At 41.0% G+C, this 26212-nt stretch overlaps 1 protein-coding gene across 1 annotated transcript in view; it reads left to right on the top strand.

Moving 5' to 3' along the window:
- LOC121348116 (myosin-1B-like) overlaps positions 1-16504 on the top strand; it is a 58146-nt gene extending 41642 nt beyond the window's left edge. The window contains 15 exon segments of the mRNA XM_041427323.1: positions 10742-10881; positions 10970-11239; positions 11588-11714; positions 12257-12375; positions 12668-12864; positions 13247-13430; positions 13516-13681; positions 13852-13976; positions 14165-14473; positions 14561-14764; positions 15179-15304; positions 15399-15569; positions 15661-15765; positions 16032-16127; positions 16337-16504. Of these exon segments, the coding sequence (XP_041283257.1) occupies positions 10742-10881; positions 10970-11239; positions 11588-11714; positions 12257-12375; positions 12668-12864; positions 13247-13430; positions 13516-13681; positions 13852-13976; positions 14165-14473; positions 14561-14764; positions 15179-15304; positions 15399-15569; positions 15661-15765; positions 16032-16127; positions 16337-16489 (2492 nt within the window). The 3' untranslated portion in view covers positions 16490-16504.
- The last annotated feature ends 9708 nt before the right edge of the window (positions 16505-26212 follow it).

Raw genomic sequence — 26212 nt, 5'->3', positions numbered from 1 at the left:
CAATGCAAAACCAAACCCTGCCAAACCCTGAATAAATCCAGATCTGTTGCATGGGGAGGAAATTGCTTCTCAATAAAGTGAATGGTTCTACTGCTCTCTTAACCACTCTGATCCTTGTGAACATAGAGCATGTCCCCTCCTTAATCTGGGCAAGGAAAATCCCAGGGATGAGAACAGTAGATTGGCTTTTTACACAAACTATCATGAGGTTCAGATCTCTCTAAGTACAGTTTCCTATCTTCCAGAGCAGCACAGGGTATGAGTGACTCTAGTTTAGAGGATGTAAATTTATTAAATCTTTCTTAGCACACTTATCTTGCAAAAGTAATGCTGAGTGACTACCCTGTGTTGAGATACCAGCCATCTCTCATGATTCCAATGGGATAAATGTCCTAAGTTCAGTACAACGCTTCCATAGTGCTGTTCATATTATCTTTAAAAACCTTCAGCTCCAGAAACAAGAATTTGATTCCTGTGCCTTTTATCTGGGACTTAACTCAGGATGACCTCAGGCTTTGAAGGTTTTATCTTTAGGCTAAACTTGTTCTGCTCTTTTATTGCTTCTTTTGTCCATGGTGACTTGATTTGCCCACTGGAATAACATCTCTATTTATTTCACAGAATCACAGACTCAACTAGGTTGGAAAAGACCTTTGAGATCATTGAGTCCAACCTGACCTAACACCACCTTATCAACTAAACCATGGCACTGAGTGCCATATCCAGTCTTTTCTTAAACACCTCCAGGGACTTCCTCTTCTTTATTCACATATCCTTCCTTATTACTACATTCAGACTTATTCTTCCCCCCCTTCACTTGCTTTGGCTTTGCTCCATTCTAGTCCTTGGTCATTCTTATCATCTCCTGATTCTCACTTCTGCAACTTCTGTTGCTTTTCAGATGCTTCCTCCTGCACTGGAATTTTCTTCCTCCAGCAGTATCCCTGCCTCTCAGTAGGACCCCTCCTGCTTTCCCTGAGGACACTGGGGACTCTGAGTTCTTGCAGCAGACAGGAGCTTGTGACTTCTCTCCATCCCTACATGTTTCCTACGAGACACACTGGCTCTTACTCTTCACTTTTTCTGTGCGAGTCAGCATCTGATGGATTACAGAACCAATGAAGCCCCTTTCATCTCCTTTAGCACACCCTCCCACTTCCCCCCCTTCTCGTGCTTTCTTGTCAAATTATTTATAGGACATTGATTCACAGACCTGTTATGTCTAATTATATCCATTCACTTCTAATACGAATCGCAATTCTGTTAGGAGTTAAGATTGCCAGAAATGTTTTGACCTAAGAAAGAGGAGGTGGTGGCTACATATGCAGATCAGATCCTATAAAAGTACCCTGGGATCTGTGTGTCTTGTCCTTTCTCAGAAATCTCTAAGGTAAGAGTTTCAGGGCTTGGGACTAGGGAGGTTGGGAATGAAGGGAAGCTGGCTCTGCATTCCACAAGTTCCAGTGCATTCCTACGGATGCTCACATTCGTTCAATGAGGGTTTTCCAGTGTCAGCTGGGATTTTCAGTCTGCTTTCCAACCATCCATTTGTTTTCAGTCTATAAATATTGTCTGGGGTGCAGCAGTAAGAAGAAAGTTTCTAGTTCTGTTTCTTAATACTGTTCATCTTCCAATCTGCAAGCCTTTGTCTCACAAAAGGTAAGATCTTGATTTATTCACTTTTTAGGGACAGATAGAGTTGCTGTAAGGCAGGGCTTCTATGCAGGTATGCTGGAAATCCTGGCAGTCATTATATTGCATCCATTGTAGAAATACGCATGAGAATTGGGCTGGATTGATGTTATTTTTGTCATAAGATTCTTAAAGAGTGTGATCTTTAAAGTACTGATCACTGCAGCGTTGCCTACACTCTCCCCAGGGATCTCCAGTAGATACCATTTCCTGGAGAACCTGTCCTGAGGGGGAAAAAAAAAACAACAAAAAAACCCATCAGAAAGTACTCTCCAGTTATTTGGGGTGGGGTTTTTTTGCATTTATCTTAAATATCAAGGGTCACTGGTACTGACTGTGAAGCAACAGGAAAAGAAATATATATTTAAATAATGTTAATATGTTCTTTTTTCACATGGAAGCTTGGGGAATGTGGTTAGAATTTTGTGTATCAAAACATTGAAGTGCTAAAAGCATGCATTTCAGTCTGAGCTTCCTTATAGCTTGTTTCTGCTTCTGAAAATATTGCCTAATTGTGACAAAATTATTTAAGCAAATATTTGTAATCATAAGGAACTGAATAAAGGATAATACTTACTTGGATAACTGGAAAAAGAGAGATGGAACTGTATCTAAATTGAGTTTTAAATATTTATACCAAAGAAAAGAAACTCTTTGTGTTTACTTTCTATAGTAATTTGTATTAATTTTGTCAAATATTGTCACTAGAATATATCCCTCAAAATTATAAAATGTCAACAAGCAATCCTGTGAGGAATATAACCAGCATGCTTTGAATCAGTGAAAGAGAGTTAGCATAGCATTAATTTCAGGAAATGTCAAACAAAACAATCAAAAGAAAATAGTTTAATACTTCTAAAAGTCAATCTACTGACGCATTACATACATATATTAATGTATGCTAACCTACAATATATATTATTGTTTTTGATAGTATAATAAGGATGTATTGTGAGAAAAGCATCCAGTGTCTATAAAATAACACAATTTACAATACAGGTATAATTTACAAATATAAACTAATATTCTGTAATATATAATAACATTTTATATATATATATGGACATAGTATATACTAAGATATATAATATAGCAAACTTATTCTTCCTAGGAATAGTTGCTATTATTCCTGTTAGGAATCTTGTAAGAAAACATGAGATATTATAAGCAGTGTTAAATTTGCGGGTGAAAATCTGGCACAATTTTTCAACCTTCTGTGATTATTTTGTGGAATGGTCTCATTTGAGTTATAACATATTAATCAAGTGGAAAAGCATGTTGTTAGAGACAAAACCAGTCAAGAAATTGCACCCATTTTCTTGAATTGATAACACCAATTTGTGTCGTGAAGTTTGTCTTTTGCTAAGAAGGCAAAGAATTTTTTTTTTTTTTTTGGTAAAGATTATTCTTCCTAATATCTAATCTAAATTCATCCTATTTCAGTTGGGAGCCATTCCCCTTTGTTCTGTTGCTCCAGACCCGTGTCTAAAGTTCCCTTCAAATCTCTTGGAACTCCTTTAGGTAATGAAAGTTTGCTGGAAGCTCTCCTTGGAGTCTTCTCTTCTGCAGACTGAACTACCCCAGCTCTGCCAGCCTATTTCCAGAGCACAGGGGCTTTATCCCTTGGAGCATCTCCATGACCTCCACTGGATTCACTCCAACAGCTCCATGTCCTTCCTCTGCTGGGGCCCCAAACACAAAAAGACAGAAAGCGCTCTTCTGTAAATGCAATTGTCCAGTAGGAATAACAATCTGACCACACAAAAAACATAAAAGTAATAGAAAAAAAATTGTAGAAGAGAACTCTGAATTAGCAGAAAAAGAAAAGGCAATTTAGTTGATGCCTAAAGAAGAGCAATCAAATATGCTATAGAAGTGTTTGTTCCATCACACACTATTTTAATATATTCTCTATCCTCACAGATACTTGCTGCGTTACTTGTAGAAAGCAGCAGCCATGTCCACGGACGCTGAGATGGCCATCTTTGGGGAGGCAGCTCCTTACCTCCGAAAGTCAGAGAAGGAGAGAATTGAGGCCCAGAACAAACCTTTTGATGCCAAGTCATCTGTCTTCGTGGTACATGCAAAGACCCCGAGGTGGTGTTGGCCTACCGAGGCAAGAAGCGCCAGGAGGCCCCTCCACACATCTTCTCCATCTCTGACAACGCCTATCAGTTCATGCTGACTGGTGAGTGGCTCATTCTAATCTCAAAGGCATTGGACCATTAAATTCTCTGAAGGGATACTCTATCTCAGCAAAATAAAGAGACTTTTTCGAAGCTTTCTTGGATCTGATACCCACACTTTTTGGAGTTTACTACCTTCATAGCATTGTTTCTGCTGTTTCAAATGAAAGATATCACTGTACTCAGTGATGTGCTTTGCAGGTTTGCTTGTTTAAGTCAAGTTAACATCAGGCAAAACATTAGACTTACCTGATTATGTTTCATGGGTTTCAGTGCTGATGAGAAAACAGCCATCTACAAGCTGACAGGGGCTGTCATGCACTACGGGAACCTGAAGTTCAAGCAGAAACAACGAGAGGAGCAGGCAGAGCCTGATGGCACTGAAGGTACCAGCACAACCCATCCCAGAGCACGGGAGATAGTGAGCACTCACTGAGCTGAAGGTAGCAAATGAGAGTCAGAATGATTGGCTTAGCTAATCAGTGCCAATATTGTAGGATAGTAGGGGGTCCTAGCCAGAGGACTTCTCTGGAGGATCATAACTAAGTGGAACCTGGAGATTATTTTGAACAAAGCAAAAAATTAAGTCTAGTGACTCCTAAAGCATGATTCTGGCTTCTGTCAGAGTAGGAGTCTGACAGGCAAAAGTATAGCAAACTTTGCTGCTATCTTGAATGGAAGCTTCCCAAACTTGACACAGAGCCAGGAACAGCTCTCAAGTACTAATGAATAATTATATAATTATAGCAGAGCATCCTATATACAACCACAGTATGCATATACACACATATAGATCTAGAAAACTGAAATTTTCTTGTTTCATCTTGCTAGTTATGAATGTGCCTTTAATGTCTTGTTGGAAATAACACATAAAAGCAGTTCAAGATTAGCATCTGTTTATAAATCTTATTTAATGAGGTTTGGCCTTCTCACATTGAAGAACTCTGTAAATAGTACTGGTGTTTGCTATCAGCTTCACTGTGGGACAAGACAGGCAGCAAATTGGAAAGTGATGACAGAGTATATGCTGTGCTGTGGTGCTTGTATTTGTTAACCTAGCTGCAGATAAAATGGAAGCTAGGAAAGCCTTAATGTATTTGATATTTATCCTTAGTGACAATATAGTCCAACTATGAACGTTGTACAGGATATCCTATTCATACTTTTGGCTTTATACCTCACTAATCTACCTCTGTCTCTCCAATGACAGGAGAGTTTCACTGACTACAATTTTTAGTGCAGTGTACTTGAATACCAACTTTCCTATTCTGTTTATTCAGAAATTGTGACTCTTTGCCATTTTCATGTCCCTTGGTCCTTTTGTCTGTCTTGTTTCTTTCATGTTCACTGCAAAAGTATTGGAATAATATTTACCTTTATTAATCATATAGATTAAATCAGAAAAAATTAGCAAGTCAAGAAAAACTACAATATTTTAAAGGACATGGTAACGTATATTAGGCTTCTGTAGAAATCTGAATTACTGCAAGACCCTTTCACTGGAGAGCTAATATCTGATCCTGCTCTATGCTTGTTTCCTTAGTTGCTGACAAGGCTGCCTACCTGATGGGTCTGAACTCAGCAGACCTGCTCAAGGCCCTCTGCTACCCCCGTGTCAAGGTGGGGAATGAATACGTGACCAAGGGCCAAACAGTGCAGCAGGTAAGAAACAAGTGAAAATAGAGAAAAAAAAAATTAAAAATTTTGAACTCCTGCTGCAGATGGTAGCTTTCCTTTAACCTTTTCTTAGGTATACAACTCAGTGGGTGCCCTGGCTAAGTCTTGTTTGAGAAGATGTTCCTGTGGATGGTTGTTCGCATCAATCAACAGCTGGACACGAAGCAGCCCAGGCAGTACTTCATTGGTGTGCTGGACATTGCTGGCTTTGAGATCTTTGATGTAAGAGGATGATCTCCATAAAGCTTTTCTGGAAGAGGCATTAGGAAGTTGGAATAATTTGGGGGTTGGGGTGTGCTTTATTTTAGTTATGGGTTATTTCTATTTATTGGATAATCCTGCTTTTTCTCTAGGAACGGTACCCTTCTGGTTCTCATTGCATGTAGTACCCCACAGGGCTGTATTTATTTGTAGATGCTTGTTGCATACAAAAGTGGAAATAGCATTGAAAACTGCTGAAAAACTGATAAATAACAGCAGAGAGAGGCTTCAAGGAAGGTTAAATATGCCTTTTTAAAGTAAGATTTTGTTAATGATGAAGCCAGATTTCCTCTGAATGCTTGGGAATAGAGAGGTAATGTACACAAATTCAAACTAAAAGCTGGACTTGGACTGAGCTCTGCAGATCTATTCAAAGCTCACATATATGTTGAGAAAGTGCCAGGGCCTAAGAGGTTAGATATATTAGAGGATGGAATATGCCAGTCACCTATCCAGTTCCAGCATTAGAAATTCAAGATTCCGGTCATAGAGATCTTAGTGGGATAAGAATAAAGCCTATTGGAAGATGGAAGGTGTTCCTGGGACTGAGTAAATCTTTGTCTTCTGCAGTTCAACAGCCTGGAGCAGCTGTGCATCAACTTCACCAATGAGAAACTGCAACAGTTCTTCAACCACCACATGTTCGTGCTTGACCAGGAGGGGTACAAGAAGGAAGTGATTGAATGGGATTTCATTGACTTTGGCATGGACCTGGCTGCCTGCATTGAGCTCATTGAGAAGGTTATTAGCCCCCACATACTTCACAGTTTTTCAGTTATAAAATCTCTACTTTAAGGTTTCTTGAGAAATTTTCTGTCTCATTTTAAAGAAAGAGCATATAGATAGTTTAAACTCTTCCTTATGTCTGAGTGCTACTACTTTCATTCATTTTGCTTACCACTTTCACCAAACATGTACAAAATTCATTTCTACATGCTAGATCTTTATTACATCCCAACTCTGAATCTTATAGGGGAGCTTGTTTTTGTATAACTGATGGCATATCCACTAACAAAATGCCCTTTCTGAGAAACATAAGATTACACATACTGAGGAGGATGTTTTTGTATAACTTTTATCTTCTATTCCTCTTTCTTACATACATTGTGTCTGTTTCTTCCTTCCACACTTTCTTCACGTGTTGCTATTTTTCCCAGCCCATGGGCATCTTCTCCATCCTGGAAGAGGAGTGCATGTTCCCCAAGGCAACTGACACCTCTTTCAAGAACAAGCTCTATGACCAGCACCTGGGCAAGTCCAACAACTTCCAGAAACCCAAGCCTGGCAAAGGCAAGGCTGAGGCCCACTTCTCCCTGGTGCACTATGCTGGCACAGTGGACTACAACATCACTGGGTGGCTGGAGAAGAACAAGGACCCTCTGAATGAAACTGTTGTGGGGTTGTATCAAAAGTCATCCTTGAAGACCCTGGCCTTGCTCTTTGCATCTGCTGGTGGGGCAGAAGCAGGTGATTTCTTTGAAATCAATTCTACTATAATTCACAGAAAAAGAAATTAAAATACCATAGTAGCATTTTGCAATGATATTTACATTTCTAAAATTGAAGATCCAAAACCTCATCTACTCTTTGGATCTCAGTCTAATAAAGGATATTACTACTCCCTAGAGACCTTAATAGAGCTGTAGGTTTTAGAATGAGACAGCTGTACTAGAGCATTAACCCACTCTAGCTGTCTGCAATATGGGCCATTCTCAAATACTTCAGTGAGTACAATCAAATGTATCAACATGATTTTAAATTTATGCATACCCTTAGATGTAAGGATACATAAACACTGCATTTAGTGTAATTACTAGCTATTAGTTTAGTTCCTCAAATATCTTTCTATGCAAAATGTTATGGGTTTTTTCCCTACTGCATTTTCTAAATTTCAGCTTGAAGTCACTAGATTTCCTTCTACTGTCATCTGAAAAATTCAAGTCTTTTTTTGTAACTTTAACCACAATCAGACTTTGCAAAATTTGATCATATTATTATTTTTGCAGGAGTTTTTAAGATGAACATATAAAGTTTTTCAGATTCTGTGTGCTTTTGTTGTTCACTTCTTTACAAAAAATTTATTACTTTTTAGAGAGCAGTGGTGGTGGTGGTGGCAAGAAGGGCGCCAAGAAGAAGGGTTCTTCTTTCCAGACCGTCTCGGCTCTCTTCCGGGTACTGTAGAATAACTATTCTAAAATTACCACATTTTGAAAAGAAAAACAGAAAATTCAGTTCAGAAATATGTTAGATTGCTCTATTATACCTTTGTGTTCATAACGGATAAAATAATTTGCTTCTAGTAAAGAAGAATTCTTACTGAAACTCGGGAAGTATTCTTTCAGAACTGCCTGAAAGTTCTGTCAAAAAATTATTGATCATGGTTTTATTGCAGTGTTTTTATCTCCACCTAGCATTGAGATTGTGTAAATAACACTTTTAAACCCAAGGCTTTGTTCTTGCTCGTCAGGAAAATTTAAACAAGCTGATGAGCAATTTGAGAAGCACACATCCCCATTTTGTGCGGTGCCTTATTCCTAATGAAACAAAAACACCTGGTAAGTTGTTAAAGTTCAGGGGTGTGATATAGCTGATCTTCTCTGTGCAGTAAAGTGATATACAATTTCGTTCTGTGATTTATTAGGTGCCATGGAGCACGAGCTGGTGCTGCACCAGCTGCGCTGTAACGGCGTGCTGGAAGGGATCAGGATCTGCAGGAAAGGGTTCCCCAGCAGAATCCTCTATGCTGACTTCAAACAGAGGTCAGATTTCATTTCATCACCATCCACCATATAGACAAATGTTGAATCATTTGCATTTCCTAATTGTTTTAAGTACTGCAGAAGTTACCTTTAGGTATACAAAAGTAATTTGTCCAAGTGAGTCATCCAGGTTCTTTCTATAGCTATTGAGAGAAAGAGAAAAAAAAAAAAGACATTTTCAAAGGGCTGTTATTTATTCCTTTTGTTCCTCTGATTCCAGATACAAGGTGCTTAATGCCAGTGCCATCCCTGAGGGACAGTTCATCGATAGCAAGAAGGCTTCTGAGAAGCTCCTTGGGTCAATCGATGTGGACCACACCCAGTACAAATTTGGACACACCAAGGTACCAACCCCCCCATTCACTGCCTGCCTGGGCTTTGCTCTCTCTACCTGACAGTGATGTGCTGCAACATTGCCTCTCTCAAGGTGTTCTTCAAAGCTGGGCTGCTGGGCCTCCTGGAGGAGATGAGGGATGAGAAGCTGGCACAGCTCATCACCCGCACCCAGGCCATGTGTAGAGGTTACCTGATGAGGGTGGAGTTCAAGAAAATGATGGAGAGGAGGTAGATATTTACTTGGCTTGCTGGACCAATCCTTATCAGATAGTAACGGCATGAACAAAACTGAAAATAAGCTGCTTCCAAAAAAAAATCTCATTTATTTCTCTTTAATTCAGTTTGTCAATATGAAAGTATATCCTGAAAACAGATGAAGTAGTGTAAAATCCCAGTTTAGGGAAACAATTTTTTTAATGCTTTGCTGCTGAAGTCATTAAATGGTTATATTATATGTATGTCGAGAAAACTGATATCTAGTCTAAGCTAATTATTTTAGGTGACTGCTAAATAAAATGAGAAAAAGACATATATCTATCATAGGAGAAACATTTTCTTCCCTTTGATAAAATTCATAAAAGTGACTGAGTCTACTTATAGAAGTGTTCCTTTTAATTGGTCATAAAAATGAGCCAAACACCTGAACTAAAAATCTGTCTATATGGGTTGATACTCTATATAACACTAGAAGGTTTTCAGTGGAAATATAAATATATTATATACAAAATGTGATCGAAATATTATTAAGAAACATATATTGAATAATAAATGATAAATATTTTACACATAGACATATACAGAACTATGTAGGTGTACAAATATACCAAATATGGATACTATATACAAACATATATATATATACAACTAAGAAGTATTATGTGTTGAACTTCATGTTATGTATATTAACATATACTGCCAAATATGTTCTATAGATTTTAAAATATGTACCAAAATACATTTTGTTATTACCTTTCAGGGAGTCTATCTTCTGCATCCAGTACAATGTCCGTTCATTCATGAATGTCAAGCACTGGCCATGGATGAAGCTATTCTTCAAGATCAAGCCCTTGCTGAAGAGCGCAGAGTCTGAGAAGGAGATGGCCAACATGAAGGAAGAGTTTGAGAAAACCAAGGAAGAGCTTGCAAAGTCTGAGGCAAAACGGAAGGAGCTTGAGGAGAAAATGGTGGCCTTAGTGCAGGAGAAAAATGACCTGCAGCTCCAAGTGCAAGCTGTGAGTATTGCTAAAATTTTTTAACTTGTGATGTCCTCTATTTAATCATCCTAAATGTCTCAGTAAAGACGTATTATCCCAAAATGAAAATTATTTTATAAACATACACATATTTTATAAAATGAGAAGAAAAACCACATACAATTGCTATCTTAATATTTATAGAACTTTGTATACTTTACAATTTTGATATGTTAACAACTGACCAATCAAGATTGTCTGGAGGTCCAATTAACATATTTTGTTTGGAGAATCCCAAGTGAATTCAGATGGAGTAGGAAGAGCTGAGAGTGTCAGGTAGTTGTCTGGCATTTATGGTCCTTGTCTCTTCAAGAAAAATGGTAATGAAATTTCACTGCTTCCCTTCTTCCCTGGAAATAAGAACGTACCAAAAATAATGTCCTTAAAACTGCATTTACAAGCAAGTATTTGGATTAGTCTTATGGCATTTAGATGTCTACAGCCGAAAAGTACATCAGAGCCAGTAGCCCCAGGTTGAAAACTCTTTCATTTAAATTAATCACGTAGGAAGCTGATGGTTTGGCTGATGCTGAGGAAAGGTGTGACCAGCTCATCAAAACCAAAATCCAGCTGGAAGCCAAAATTAAGGAGCTGACAGAGAGAGCAGAGGAAGAAGAAGAGATGAATGCTGAGCTGACAGCCAAGAAGAGGAAGCTGGAAGATGAATGTTCAGAGCTGAAGAAAGATATTGATGACCTTGAGCTAACACTGGCCAAGGTGGAGAAGGAAAAACATGCCACTGAAAACAAGGTATGAGGTAGAACCTATCACTCGCACTCTGGAAAAGATTTGTCTTGTTATAAAGTTTTAAGAAGCATTTTCTGTCTGTGCTACTATGAACAAGAAGCGTGAGGCAGAGTTCCAGAAGATGCGCCGTGACCTGGAAGAAGCCACGCTGCAGCACGAAGCCACGGCTGCCGCCCTGCGCAAGAAGCACGCGGACAGCACAGCTGAGCTGGGCGAGCAGATCGACAACCTGCAACGCGTGAAGCAGAAGCTGGAGAAGGAGAAAAGTGAGCTGAAGATGGAGATTGATGACTTGGCCAGCAATATGGAGTCTGTCTCCAAAGCTAAGGTACATAAATATTTCTTTTCATTACTTCAAACATAATCAGATATTTATATTTTAACATAGAAATTTGTTAGTCGTATTTTAGAATAAACTACTTCACTTTGCAACTTCAATGTGTGTTTAAACATTTCACTATTATTTAAATCATTTGATCATATAATTTCTTCCACCCTACAATGGGCAGGGAATATACACATGTGAATGGAAACACAAATTTCATAGAGATATATATCAGTTAACTGAGAAATTTTGGCTTCTGAATCATTCTATCTTCCTTTATAAGACTTCATATGCTCACAAATTATGAGTTGAACCATTAAACGTCTTTCCTTCCGCTTCTCGTGCAAACAGGCAAATCTGGAAAAGATGTGTCGTTCCCTAGAAGATCAACTCAGTGAGATTAAGACAAAGGAGGAGGAACAGCAGCGTATAATTAATGACATTAGTGCTCAAAGAGCTCGGCTACAAACAGAATCCGGTAAGTCATTTGTGTTTTTAAGAGAATACTGTATATTACCCGGGTTCTTTAAAAGGAAAAAGTAAAACTCACCTGGAGTATTGGAGGATTGGACATGAACTAAGTTGAACCTGAGCCAAAAATGTGTTTCGTGATGAAGCTGGCCAACAGAATCCTGAGAGAATCTCAAGTTGCATTAGGAGAAGCATTGCTAACGGGTTAGCGGAGAGTGATCATTCCCCCTGCTCATCACAAAAGACCTTGCCTGGATTGCTTGGCCTTGTTAAACCTCTTGAGATTCCCATGGGCCATAATCCCTCTGGATTGCATTGTAGTACTAATTCTGTAAACCTAAGGCTTAATGCAAATGTAGAGTAAGGCTGGTGGGATTTTACATGACATGTCATTTCTAGCCTGTAAAAATGCAGGCATAAGTGATTAGAAATCCAGGAAGGAAGCAAAAGTTTGTTTAACTCAAAATATTTGTATATGGGCATTTATTATCAAGACTAACACTTTTGCATAAGTGATAACTTTTTTTTTACTCATCTGAACACTCCCAGGTGAATTTTCACGCCAGGTAGATGAGAAAGATGCTCTGATTTCTCAGCTGTCAAGAGGCAAACAGGCTTTCACCCAACAGATTGAGGAACTCAAAAGGCATCTAGAGGAAGAGATAAAGGTAAGCAGGTCTTCCTTCTGTCTAGGAGGAGATTTAGATATGAATGAAATTACATAATCAATAAGACTAAAGGGAGGAAAAAAACCACTTAAGTAATACAGTGTAAGCCTTGTCATACTAGATTTCTTCCTCCTTCCCTGTAGTCTGTATGTTGTTTTGCAGATTCCTGGACTTTGCATTTTTATTCAGGAGCTTGCCATTACTCACAGCAGACTCAGTGCCCATCAGCATTCTGTTCAGGAGATCTCCCAGGATATTTCCACTCATTGTCACACTGCTATTCTTCCCACAGGCCAAGAACGCCCTGGCCCACGCCCTGCAGTCCGCTCGCCACGACTGTGACTTGCTCCGGGAACAATATGAGGAGGAGCAGGAGGCCAAGGGGGAGCTGCAGCGAGCCCTGTCCAAGGCCAACAGCGAAGTGGCTCAGTGGAGAACCAAATACGAGACGGACGCGATTCAGCGCACGGAGGAGCTCGAGGAGGCCAAGTACGTGCGGAAGAAGGACGGGAAATGACTGGAGAAAATGGAGGCTGGTCAAAAGAAATTGGAATCTCTGAGAGTAGGATAAGACAAGAATGGGATAAAGGCAAGGATGTAGATTTGTAAAAAAAGGGAAGAGAGCAAGACAGAGAAAAAGTGTAGAAAGGAAGGGAAAATATAGGTTTTAGGACTAGAAGCACTAAGCCAGGCCTAATAGGTGATAGGACACAGCAAAGGCTAGATCCCTACATATCTGTGCAAAGTACTCAGTTCAAAATGCTTAAAGTGATCAACTGTCAACCCTTAAAGTGATCAATTCTGTCTCATGACAGAATAGAACTGACACCCTTCCAAGCTTTAACATGCAACTGTGCTTGTCTCCTCCCAGGAAGAAACTGGCCCAGCGCCTGCAGGATGCAGAGGAACATGTTGAGGCTGTCAATGCCAAATGTGCCTCCCTGGAAAAGACAAAGCAGAGGCTGCAGAATGAAGTGGAGGACCTGATGATTGATGTGGAGAGATCCAATGCTGCCTGTGCTGCTCTGGATAAGAAGCAGAAGAACTTTGACAAGGTCTTTTGGCACCAGCACCAGCACTCCTGGCCAGAGCATGGCCCCATGATGGCCACAGCCCTACTCACACCCCGTTTCTCTTCAGATCCTGGCAGAATGGAAGCAGAAGTATGAGGAAACGCAGGCTGAGCTGGAGGCCTCGCAGAAGGAGTCGCGCTCTCTCAGCACGGAGCTGTTCAAGATGAAGAATGCCTATGAGGAGTCCTTGGACCACCTGGAAACAATGAAGCGGGAGAACAAGAACCTGCAGCGTAAGGCCCTGGCCCTCTGCTCCTCCCTGGCCTTTCTCACTGTCAGCCATTACCACCATTGCTCATGGGTGTGTGCCTGCAGGTCTGCAGAGATGCCTGTCACCTTGGTGGGACAGGACCCTTCCCATTCTGCTCTGTGCCTGACCATGCCATTGATCTTTGTTCCACAGAGGAGATTTCCGACCTCACAGAGCAGATTGCGGAGGGAGGAAAGGCAATTCATGAGCTGGAGAAAGTGAAGAAGCAGATTGAGCAGGAGAAATCTGAAATCCAGGCTGCTCTGGAGGAAGCTGAGGTACACAGCATTATTTCGTGCTGTCTTATGTGTCTTGGATCTCTATCTTGCTTATCTCATTCCAAGAAAAAAGCAGAGAAGAGGTCTTATAGAAGTAGAGATATTATCTAAATATATCACTCTTTTTACTCAGAACTTCAGGTTCAACACTTATCACAGGAAAAGTATTCTTATTTTTGCTTGTCCAGGCCTCCCTGGAACATGAGGAGGGGAAGATCCTGCGCCTGCAGCTTGAGCTCAACCAAGTGAAGGCTGAGATTGACAGGAAGATAGCAGAAAAAGATGAGGAGATTGAACAAATGAAGAGAAACCACCTGCGAGTGGTGGAGTCCATGCAGAGCACCCTGGATGCTGAGATCAGGAGCAGAAATGAAGCCCTGAGGCTGAAGAAGAAGATGGTGGGAGACCTGAATGAAGTAGAAATTCAGCTGAGCCATGCCAACCGCCAGGCTGCAGAGGCACAGAAGAATCTGAGAAATACACAGGGAGTGCTCAAGGTCTGTTGAACAAAAATTGCCTTGGTTAATACTTTCAGTCCACAGGAGCTCTAAATCTGCTTATAATTTATTTCAATGGCTCTACAGGATACCCAGATACACTTGGATGATGCTCTCAGGTCTCAGGAGGACCTGAAGGAGCAGGTGGCCATGGTGGAGCGCAGAGCAAACCTGCTGCAGGCTGAAGTTGAGGAGCTCCGGGCAGCCCTGGAGCAGACGGAGCGGTCGAGGAAAGTGGCTGAGCAGGAATTAATGGATGCCAGTGAGCGTGTGCAACTCCTCCACAGCCAGGTGAGGTCATTTGGTGAACACTTTTATGCTTTTTTCCAGTCACCATTGAATGCTCAACCTAGGAGAAGACAGTACTCTTTTCTGCAATATTCATCATGTTACTAAAAGAGATTTTTCTGAAAAAAATATGTGCACTAGTGACTTTTCCCTTACTCTATTTTTGTTAATTTCCTGTGACAGCCTTGGTGGATGAGATGTGGCACAAATTATATTTCTTGAGCGCTTTTTCGAATTAATGAAAAATGGAGAAAGAAAAAACAAAATGTTTTTTTTCCCCAGTGAAAAGAAATTTTACTAGAAAAGTCTCTGGTATTGCTTTTTCACATAATTATGTCTTAAATTATTGAAAATTCTGTAATGTTCTTGATTTCAAATAATGAACTTACAAAACAAACCTCTGATGCTGCTCAACAGAACACCAGCTTGATCAATACCAAGAAGAAGCTGGAAACGGACATTGCCCAGATCCAGGGTGAAATGGAGGATACCATCCAGGAAGCCCGCAATGCTGAGGAGAAGGCCAAGAAGGCCATCACAGATGTGAGTTGGACATGCCTGGCATTGTTGAGGATGAATGTAGTCCCCCCAAAACATCTCCAGTCCCAAAATGGCTTTGACTCTTTGCTCTGATCAGGCGGCCATGATGGCAGAGGAGCTGAAGAAGGAGCAGGACACCAGTGCCCACCTGGAGAGGATGAAGAAGAACCTGGACCAGACAGTGAAGGACCTGCAGCACCGTCTGGATGAGGCTGAGCAGCTGGCACTGAAGGGAGGGAAGAAGCAGATCCAGAAGCTGGAGGCCAGGGTGTGTAGGGCTGGGGCTGTGCCTGAGTGAGCGTGTCTCTGCTTGGAGAGTCATTGTCAGGGAAGCTGCAGGGATGGGCTTGTCCTTGCAGGTGCGGGAGCTGGAAGGGGAGGTTGATGCTGAGCAGAAGCGCAGCGCTGAAGCCGTGAAGGGTGTGCGCAAGTACGAGCGGAGGGTGAAGGAACTCACCTACCAGGTAAGGCAGGAATCTTCTTCGTGTTGATACACTCATATTCCTGGAACCCAATTTATAGCCCTGAGGAATTTCTCTTTGTCCTGAGTCACACGTACAAAAAGGAGAATAATGAAAGCAGCAGAAGATTACTATCTTCTAGTAATTTTAACAATATATAGCTTATCACTTCTCTCTTACTGGGCAGGAATGTCAAATAGAAATGTTACTCTCTATTTCATGTAGAGGAGGATAAAAGATATGCTTCTCTGTCTTGTCATTCTCTTTAGTCTGAGGAAGACAGGAAAAATGTTCTCAGGCTGCAGGATCTAGTGGATAAACTGCAAACTAAGGTGAAAGCTTACAAGAGACAAGCTGAGGAGGCTGTGAGTATCACTGTGCTCAGTCAGTCTTTATCCAGGTGGAAGTGGGATTCTGTGTTGATATTTTTCTCTGTGTAGCTCTCTTTGAGCACAAGTCAACATTGTGGTAGTAGGTCCCTGCTTCGTTTCACTTTCCTTTTTTCATATTTTCACCTAGCAGTTTTACAGTGGAATTGTTTTAAAACCTGTTTTATGCTTCCTCCTGTCTCCAGGAGGAGCTGTCCAATGTCAACCTCTCCAAGTTCCGCAAGATCCAGCACGAGCTGGAGGAAGCCGAGGAGCGGGCTGACATTGCAGAGTCTCAGGTCAACAAGCTCCGAGCCAAGAGCCGGGAAATCAGCAAGAAGGCAGAAAGTGAAGAGTAAATGCCTCCAGTGCTGTCAAGTGAGAGAATTGCACAAAATGTGGCATTCTATCACTTTTATTTGTAGTCACTGCTTTGTCCTTCATTAATCTGTAGATGAGTAATGCCTACATAATAAAAATTGTGGAGCTTATGCCATGTAAATAATGAGAAGTTGAGTGTTGCATTTCAATCATTACCTTGAATTCTTCTAAGGTTTACATTTTTCCTTGCTCCTTTTACACTTATTTATTCAATTAAAAATCTTGCTTCAGTTATTTCAAAGTGTTTCAGACACTTTTAAAGTGGTCTAATCAGACATCCTGCTTTGTTCTCACCAGGAAATTTCATCTAATACTGCCTTAGCTGATAAAATAACTTTTTCTCTGAAACAGAATGCAATTATCCCTTATAAATGTTGCTTTAGGAATAAAATAGATATCTCAATATTCTGTCCAAACAATAAGAACTTATTATACCTTCCTTCCTACTTCCACTTAATCTTTGATTATTCTTTTAATTCTTGTGTCCTCTTTGCAAGATCTTACTTCAAGTTAAATTTCTCCAATCCTACAAGCCACTTTGGAACATAATTTAGAGGACATTCAAATCTAAACTGAGATCTCCTTTCAACTTTTGTTCGTGAAAGTGATGTGCACACCAACATTCCCCAGGCAGCATAGCCAGCAAACTCATATAGTCAGCTCATCATTGTCTACACTCTGTTTCCAAAACTACCTTGAATTTTCTAAACTGGTCAGGCAGGCACTTACCTCCTATGAAGTTTCCAGTGTAATCCTGATAACTTTGCCCAACGTGGCCTCACTCAAAATGTGGATTCTCATTTTTTGTGGATACCAGCAAATATTAGAGACATCCTTGGTCATCTCTTAAAAAACACATTGATCGTTCAGTGTTGTTTCATGCTAATGCACCCCAAATTGATCTGTTAACGAGAGCCTGGCTTACTCTCATCTCCTGGAATGGGTTGTACCATCAGGGACAACTTCCACTGGACCAGGTTGCTCCAGACTCATCCAACCTGGCCTTGAACACTTCCAGGGATGGGACAGCCACAGCTTCTTTAGGCAACCTGTGCCAGGGTCTCACCAACCTCACAGGGGCTTCCTAATATCCCATCTAAACCTATCCTCTTCCAGTGGCAAGCCACTGCCCTTTGTCCTGTCCCTCCATCCCTTGTCCCCAGTCCCTCTCCAGCTTTCCTGGAGCCCCTTTAGGCCCTGGAAGGGGCTCTCAGCTCTCCCTGGAGCATTCCCTTCTCCAGGTGAGCATCCCGAGCTCTCCCAGCCTAGTTCCAGCCCTGGAGCATCTCCATGGCCTCCTCTGGGCTCTCTCCAGCAGCTCCAGCTCCTCCCTGTGCTGCTCCCCAGGGCCCCAGGTGGGGTCTGACTTGAGCAGGCAGAGGGGCAGAATCCCCACCTTGACCAGCTGCCCCCACTGGGGGCTCAGCCCAGCACAGAGGGGGTTTCTGGGCTGCAGTACACAAAGCCATGTTGGGCTTGTTGTCAACCAATACTCCCAAGTCCTTCTCCTCAGGGCTGCTGTTTGTTCACTCCTCACCCAGCCTGTAGATGTGCCTGGGAAGGCAGCTAATGCCTACGTGTGTGTGTATATACACATACAAAGACATATATATATATTTATACATGCCCAGTGACCCAGCTGTGCAGCTGGCTGCTGGCAGGACTGCAGGTGAAAGGTGAGGCTGGTGTGGGCAGTCAGAAGGCAACGGGGAGAAGCAGCCTTGCTGTGACTGAGGTTCACTCCTCCACACTGCATTTACTGCCTGCTTTGAAACAGCTCGAGCAAAGCACAGTGTTGATGTCCCAGACACAGAATATGTTTTACAAAAAGCAGAGGAGTCCTTAGCAGCACGCAAGGCCCTCCTGATGCCCTGGTAATCCCTACCAGGGCTGTTTCATAACCTGCTAGCAGGCTCTGTGCAGAAGGACAGAAGGGTATAGGGGACTTTACTGAGTAGGGCTGTGAGGTTCATCAAGGACAAAGAGCATCCCAGGAGGGCCCTAATGGAATATATTCATAAATAGAGCTGCTGGACTGAGCTTCCCCCAAGCTGCTCCTGGGATTTGCTTCAGATCAAGCCACTTTGGACACTCTGACACTATCCCCAGGGAGACTTACATGTCTGCAGCAGGATTATCAGCCTGTCCTTGTCCAGGATCACCTCTGAAAATTATCTTAAATAACATCACAGACACAGACTTAGCTATATCTTCTCACATGGCGTACAGATATTCATTAAGAGAGTACCATCTGGTTCTCCCACCTATCCACATATCTTTGATTCTCCTCTAGGTTTGTGGAATGCTACTTCCCTTTACAAATGCTGTTGTGCTCAATATGTTTATTTATCACCATGTCATCAAATTTTAATGATTATTAGCTTCTACTTTTTCCTAGTATTGGCACTAGGTCTGCTAGGCCACCATTCCCAGTGCAAAACACTTTTAAAAAATCAGAATTTTACCAGACAACTTCCAGATCTCCAAAAGCAAGGCAGCTTTAGTAAGAGCTCACCACTACAGCCAATAACCCAGGTGTGACATCTCCATGCCTTTAGGGAAACCTTGGATAAGTACCCTCTGCTCTGTAACTGAATATTTGTGTTGTCTATTTGGCAACTGCTGGATGTACAAAACTCATCATTTAATTAGCTGAAAAATTCTGGCATGGAAGTCAAGCCATTTCTATCTCAACACAGGTTTTTTCTGCTGCTGAAATGAAAATGATGAAATCCCAAATGTACAGTATAATTTGCTCTTGTGCAAGGAGACAGTACAGATATCCAATAACCCAGGTGTGACATCTCCATGCCTTTAGGGAAACCTTGGATAAGTACCCTCTGCTCTGTAACTGAATATTTGTGTTGTCTATTTGGCAACTGCTGGATGTACAAAACTCATCATTTAATTAGCTGAAAAATTCTGGCATGGAAGTCAAGCCATTTCTATCTCAACACAGGTTTTTTCTGCTGCTACTAGATGAAATCCCAAATGTACAGTATAATTTGCTCTTGTGCAAGGAGACAGTACAGATATGAGATCAGCTGTAAATTGGAACAAACAATAGATGAAATCCCAAATGTACAGTATAATTTGCTCTTGTGCAAGGAGACAGTACAGATATGAGATCAGTTGTAAGTTGGAAGAACAAACAATATGTATTATTTCAACTGCTTCTGCCTCTACTTCTGTTTTTGCTACCAGAATGACTTCGATTAAAAAAAAAAAAAAAAAACAACTAAAAAAGTGTTTTGTTGGCTTCCAAATGGCAAGGTACAAATAACAGCCTGGTAAAGATTTTTTCAGTTTGGTTGCCTACAAAAGGGCACAAGGAAGAAGAAGATCTGTCATTTAAGGTGAAATAGCCCCACAATCCACAGAGTAATAAATAGTTCTTGTCAGTAATTTGCACAGAATACGGATTGTTGCCAACTTTGCAACTGCTGAAACAACCTGAAGATGTGATCATGCCACTGGTTTATGCTGGGGGAAGATAAAAAGATAAATTTAGGATACACATCCCCTTTCCCCTAAAATATACAGTATATATCGTCGACTATTTTGCAGTGTTCAGTAGTTAGCTGAAAGATATCTTCAGTGCCCATGTTCCAGTATTATAACAGAAGCTTTTCTAGGCTGGGGGTAAGTGACAGCTGTGCAAAAAAAAAAAAAAAAAATAAAAAGCTTGCAAATATATTTTTAGAAAGGAATCCCTCAAAGATTGCCATTAATTCTATTTGGCCTTGCTGCAGTGTCAAACTCATGTACAGTTATGCAGAAATCAGCATGAAGCACCATACACTTTTGATAAGTTTGGGCTATCTTTCTGTTCCCCTTTACATAAATTAATCTTTGTACTTTCATTGGAAAAGAGTTATCATTTAAAGACAGGCTCAAAAGATCAAAGAACATATTCTCAAACCTCAATACATTTGTTTCTATTAAATGCAGGAATATTTACTGACACAAAAGTTTGTTTGTTCGTACAGCTCTCTGTGCATATGCAGTTTTTCTGGCAACACTGATTATTTGAGCCCAAAAGTCATCACGTCTAACCTGAGAAGAGCTGTGAAGGAATGCTTGCTCTTTGTCCCTTTGGACTGAAGACCAAAAAGCTTTCAATAAAACAGGACACCACCAAATTAAACTGTGGGGTTACCACGGCAATAAATCTCAGTGACAGTTATGCACCTTGGGAATGGTGTCTGTTCTCCTCCTTTTCTCCAAAACCAGTTCACTACAACTTTGCAAACACATAATTTAAATGACAAGGAACAGGCTTTATCCAATGAATGAGCACTAATAATGCTTATCATGGAGTATCTTTGTGGTTTTCAGAGACCTGCATGAACAGTGAAGGATGAAATCCAAACTTACAGAATTCCTAATGTAGATTAATGATGTTAAAGGCCAGGCAACTTTGCACCAGATGCGATGGAAGGCTCCTACATGGAGGCTAAATCCACAAAAATTTTCATTTTCAAAAGCTTTTTGAATTGATGTGGGACAAAAAGAAGATGGCCTTCTTCCCCTTTCAGTCTACCTGGTGTGTTGTAGCAAAAGCAACACAATAACCCATCAAGATGAAGTGATAAAAGGTCTGAAAGGTGGTGGTATCAGGAACAAACACATATGTGCCTGAAGGCCCAGGGAAAGGGGGTTGGGGATGAAATGTGAGAATAGCTGTACTGGTTTGGACCAAAATGTCCATCTGTCCTCAAAGTATCAGACAGCTGCAGATACAGCAGCTTATCTGTCAGTGGTTTGGGCACCTGGTATGGAAGCCTTGCTTCCCTGGCCACTGGTACTGGGAAAATTATCTCTTCATGAGCACCCATTGGAAAAGCTGCTGGGTAACTGTCATAGGATCAAAGCTATTTAGCGCTGGAACAGGCCAGAAAACAAACACTCTGCCATCCACAAGGAGCAAAAGAATTCCTCAGATAACCAAATGAACAAATCTGTCAGGTTGTGCTTGGCAGGCTGTCCAACCTTCCAGCTCCCAAGACAGGCTGACATTTATGGAGCACACAGATTGACAAAGCCAGAATTATGAGAACTCCTGAAGATAGTTGTGATTGACCAACATTAGCAAATAGGAGGATTTATAGAATTCCGGGAATTACAATTTACAGGAACCATGCAGATGAATCTGCTGGTACAACACCTGTTTAGAGACTCACACAATAAATGTGTGGTCCTTTCCTCACCAGATAAATTGCTGTAATGTGGGGGACCCAAACCAGGTCTTGAGACTGTTAAAATGTAAAAAGCACCTACAACTCTGCTGTTGCAACCAAATTTAAAAGCTAATTTAAATGTTTGATACACAGCAATTAACGGAAGAAAAATACAATAATAATATTATCTCCACATCTGCGTGGTGTCATTGCCATTTCTGAGAGCATCTGTGCTCACAGTTCAGGTCAGACTGGAAGAGACACTGATATTTAAAAAAAAAAAAAAAAAAAGTAATAAAAGCACTGGAAGACATTCTAGAAAGGACTCAAAAACCAAGAGAAAAGGCCTAAGTAGAGTTCCCCTCAACACTGCAGGAATCCATTTTTTATTGCAGAATGCAATACAGATGCCTTTTGTTCCTACTGTAACTAAATCATGGGCACCCTGAAGATAATCCAAAACAAACAGCCAAGGAGAGCTGTGTAAATGCACTAAGGATATTCCCCAGACTGAGCCAATGTGAAGCAATGACAACAATCCATCTGACAATCCATCTCTTCCCATAGAAGAAGCTGGGTCATTCCACAAAGAGGTGGTTAGATTTCATGGCCTCTAAAGTTTAAATAATGTTCTGATGAAAGTTTCTTCTGCCTTAAAATAAAGAAAAATGAGGTAATGATGACAAATCTGCTTTGCCACTGCATCTCCTGTACAAAATTATCTTTTGGTAAGAGTATTTTCCAAAGATGTGAGAGACCCTCAAGAATGCTACTTTTTGCATTTTTAAATGCCTTCACCAAGCAGCGTGGCTGACCAGGTTTGGTTCACACCACCTCCTCCCTTACCATTTGTCAGTCAGGGTTTTGTCCCAGCATGTTCTCAATTATTCCTCCCTTTCTTACTGCCCCTTGCAGTGTCAAAATCAGTCCTTAAACTATTGTATTTTCAGGGACACTCGTGGCAGGGAGGAATGATGAATCTGACTCCCTGTTCTCAGAAGGCTAATTTATTACTTTATAATAATATATAATATTAAAGAATACTATACTATATTATACTAAAGAATATAGAAGGGATACTTACAGAATACTAAAAAGCTAATAATGAAAATTCATGACTCTTTCCAGAGCCCCAGCACAGCTTGGCCCTGATTGGCCAGAGAGCCAAAACAACTCACAGCAGAACCCAATGAAACAATCATTTTACCTGTGGGTAAACAATCTCCAAACACATTCCACATGAGCACAACAAAGGTGAAGCAAATGAGATAAGAATTGTTTTCCTTTTTCTTAGGCGTCTCAGCTTCCCAGGGGAAAAATCCTGGGCGAAGGAATTTTTCCAGGGAATGTGAATGCCACACTTAAACAGCTAATCTGAAAGAAGCAGACAATCCCCTTCCACCTTCCCTTACAGAGCAACTTACAGTCATTGTGGTTTGACATCCATCCTGCTCCATGACAACCTCTGCAGGATAGTGGAGTGGCACAAAAATCAGGCACCTTTCTGCAGCTGACCTTGAGCACGCCTTGCAAACCACGGGTCAGGAATGCAAGTCTCTCTTGTGGTCCATTAGCTGGCAGATGTCTCACTCTGCCCCAAAACTGAGGCTGGCTTCAGGCTTACCAGCACCCGAGAGAATGGTATAAAAATTTCCCTCAATAAATCTTTCTTCTTATCTAGCATTATGTGTAGATAAACAGGGAGGATAGGAGGGAATCCGTTATTATTATATCCTTAAAGAAGGAAGTGCGCACAATTAGAAAACCCCATCCTGCTGACTAAGGTAAACCCTTGCAGTGCAGAGCCAAATGTTGCCTTATGTGCATAATTAGAAAAACCCCATCCTGCTGACTAAGGTAAACCCTTGCAGTGCAGAGCCAAGTGTTGCCTTATTTGGCTTTATCAGAGCTGTCTTTGGGTTCCTCCATCCTCCATCCTGGCACAGATCAATGTGAAAAGGACAGGTCAGTGCAGCTGACTCCATACAACCTTAAACCAATCCTGTCCCTGAGTAATTAGCAGAGAGATCAGAGCTACAACACGTTTACAACTAAAGAGTAAATTATTATTGACCAAAAATAGAGCTCTGGAGTGCTGTGTGGGCAGGAGATAAGGTATAAAGAGCTGCAGCTGAAGGCAACTTTGTGATTTGCTACCTCAGCATCTCACGGTAAGTGCCATCCGCTTTCTTCATGCTCTGACCATGACCGTGTCAACAGATCCCCAAAAAGGTGGAATATGAAGGGGTGTTTTCTTCTCATTCCCCACCTCTAGCACTCCAGGTCATGCTTTACATGCAGACTCCAAGTGGTACCACCCAAACCACTTGAAAGTGGTGCAGAAGCAGGAGAGTCACAGCATGCCAGCCCCTGGAAGGGCCTCCTACCAACTTTGCTACCTCCAAGTCCTGTGGAAGGCACAGGAAGAGTAACTCTGAAGGCAGTTGAATTGACTGGGATTATATAAGTAAAGCAGCTAATTTTTTTTCTGGACATCAGATTTGTTTCAAGCAGCTCACAGAAATGAGGGAAGGAACACAAGACTCTCAATGGAATTTTGCTCTAGGTCAGGAGTTAAGTTCTGGAGAGGCTACACCGGGTGTAGGAATGTTTGATATGTCATGTGCTCAGGACAATGGACTGGTTTTGATGTAACCCTCTCTGTCCTTTCTTTAACCATTCCACACAGGTTCTGAAAACAGATTTCCTCGTGGGATCTCTGAAGGTAGGGGTTTAACAAATAACACATATCTTTGCTAATTGACCTCGAGCAATAAGTAAAGCTCACCCAGACAATGGAAAGGGCAGGTGCAAAAAACTAGAATCACTGGAAAGATATATGGTATTTTAATTAACATGAGCAATAGTCACAGTTCTTGGCAGGAATACTCCATGTATTGGGAAAGAAAAGTTACAGATGGTCAAATGTAGTCAAGAGGGCATGATAGACAGAGACAGAAATGGCTTTTTGTGGTGTAACCTTGAGTTTTGGGATTTATGGCTTATTAAAATTCATCCCCTGCTATCTGCACAGCTGCTGAAAGCCTGAGGTTGTGTTTGGAGAGGAGGCTCAAAGTAATATTCGGTGTTAGTTTCCTCTGGAGTAAAGTCTAAAAAATTATTTACTGACTCTGGTTTATCACACGGGCACTGAAACCTAGAAAAAGTTCAGAATGAGCTTGCCTCCTGCCAGACAGGCAGATCTGTTCATGTCCAAAGAGGAACCTTTACAGAGAACTTGTGTGCACCACTCCCTCCTGGGTTTTCTGGGGAAGGTTAGTGATTTACTGACTGGGAGCATGCAGCAGAGCACAGGGGGAACCTTCACACATCTGTCTTCTATCCTAAAACCAAAAAGTGTTCGCTGAAATTGGAGCTGAAAGGGATGGAAGCACAGGTTATTCTCCTAGAGGATGCTGGCTTTTCTGCTCAGGAATGTGTAAAGATCTAAATTTTACACTATTTCCTATCAAAGACATTCAGTAGTTTAACAGATTGTGCCCCTTGAGGAATTTTCTGATATGCCTTGTCTGATGGCATTTTCTGATTTCACTTTTTCATGGACACTGTGAAATACCTCCTTTCTTTCCTTTCTTTCCTTTCTTTCATTTCTTTCCTTTCTTTCCTTTCTTTCCTCTCTTTCCTTTCTTTCCTTTCTTTCCTTTCTTCTGCTTCTCTTGAGCCCCTCAGACACAGGATCACATAGACACAACTCTGGGCTCTGTATATGCAGAATACTGCTTTCAGAGTAAGCTAAAGTTTCTGGATTTTATTATTTTGAAATTGCTGGCTGTTAAAAGCTCTTGCATGAGGCAGTCCCTCAAAGTCCTGCAGGGTGCAGATCCCATAGCAGATGGCTTTTGCCGAGTGAGAGCTGCATGTTCTACAACAACATGCCCAGAAGTAGCATTACAAACGTGTTGAAGAATTTTATTTGGTATTTCGAAAAATGCAAAACAAAAATAAGCATAAATCAGTTTTCTGAAATATTTCTACCAGACAAATCCTTAAAAATGTCTGGTACATATGAATTGTCTTTTATTAATTCATAAATAATATAATATGTTCAAGCTATAATATGCTCAAACTATAAATGAGATTCATTGAAATGTTATATCATGTACTTATTTACCAAAATACTATGTTACTTAGCTAATACTATGTTCTTAATTATCTGTAATATACACGATATTCCTTTATTGGCCAATTTTGCAACACAATGGGAAAAGATGTTTTATATTTGGTTCACCCAATAATCAAGTTTGGCTCTAGGATAGGTGATGACTGACATTCACAATTTGTTCAGTGCTTGTGTAGACAGAAACTAGTTGAACTTCCCCTGCTTGGTATTAAAATATCAAAAGCAGAGGGTGCTAACATACCTCCACCTGGAAATCACATGTGAGAGCCACTCTTTGTGACTCACAGTGCTTACTTTTGTCTAAATTTTGAGATGTCCAATGACATAAACTGAGTGGCTTTGTGTATGTGGCTTTGATAATGATGTGGCTGTGCAGCTCT

This window comes from Onychostruthus taczanowskii, unplaced genomic scaffold (assembly GCF_017590055.1).
Source record: "Onychostruthus taczanowskii isolate IOZ18803 unplaced genomic scaffold, ASM1759005v1 scaffold99, whole genome shotgun sequence".
Lineage (NCBI taxonomy): Eukaryota > Metazoa > Chordata > Aves > Passeriformes > Passeridae > Onychostruthus > Onychostruthus taczanowskii.
This window is presented reverse-complemented; position numbering and strand designations above follow the sequence as displayed.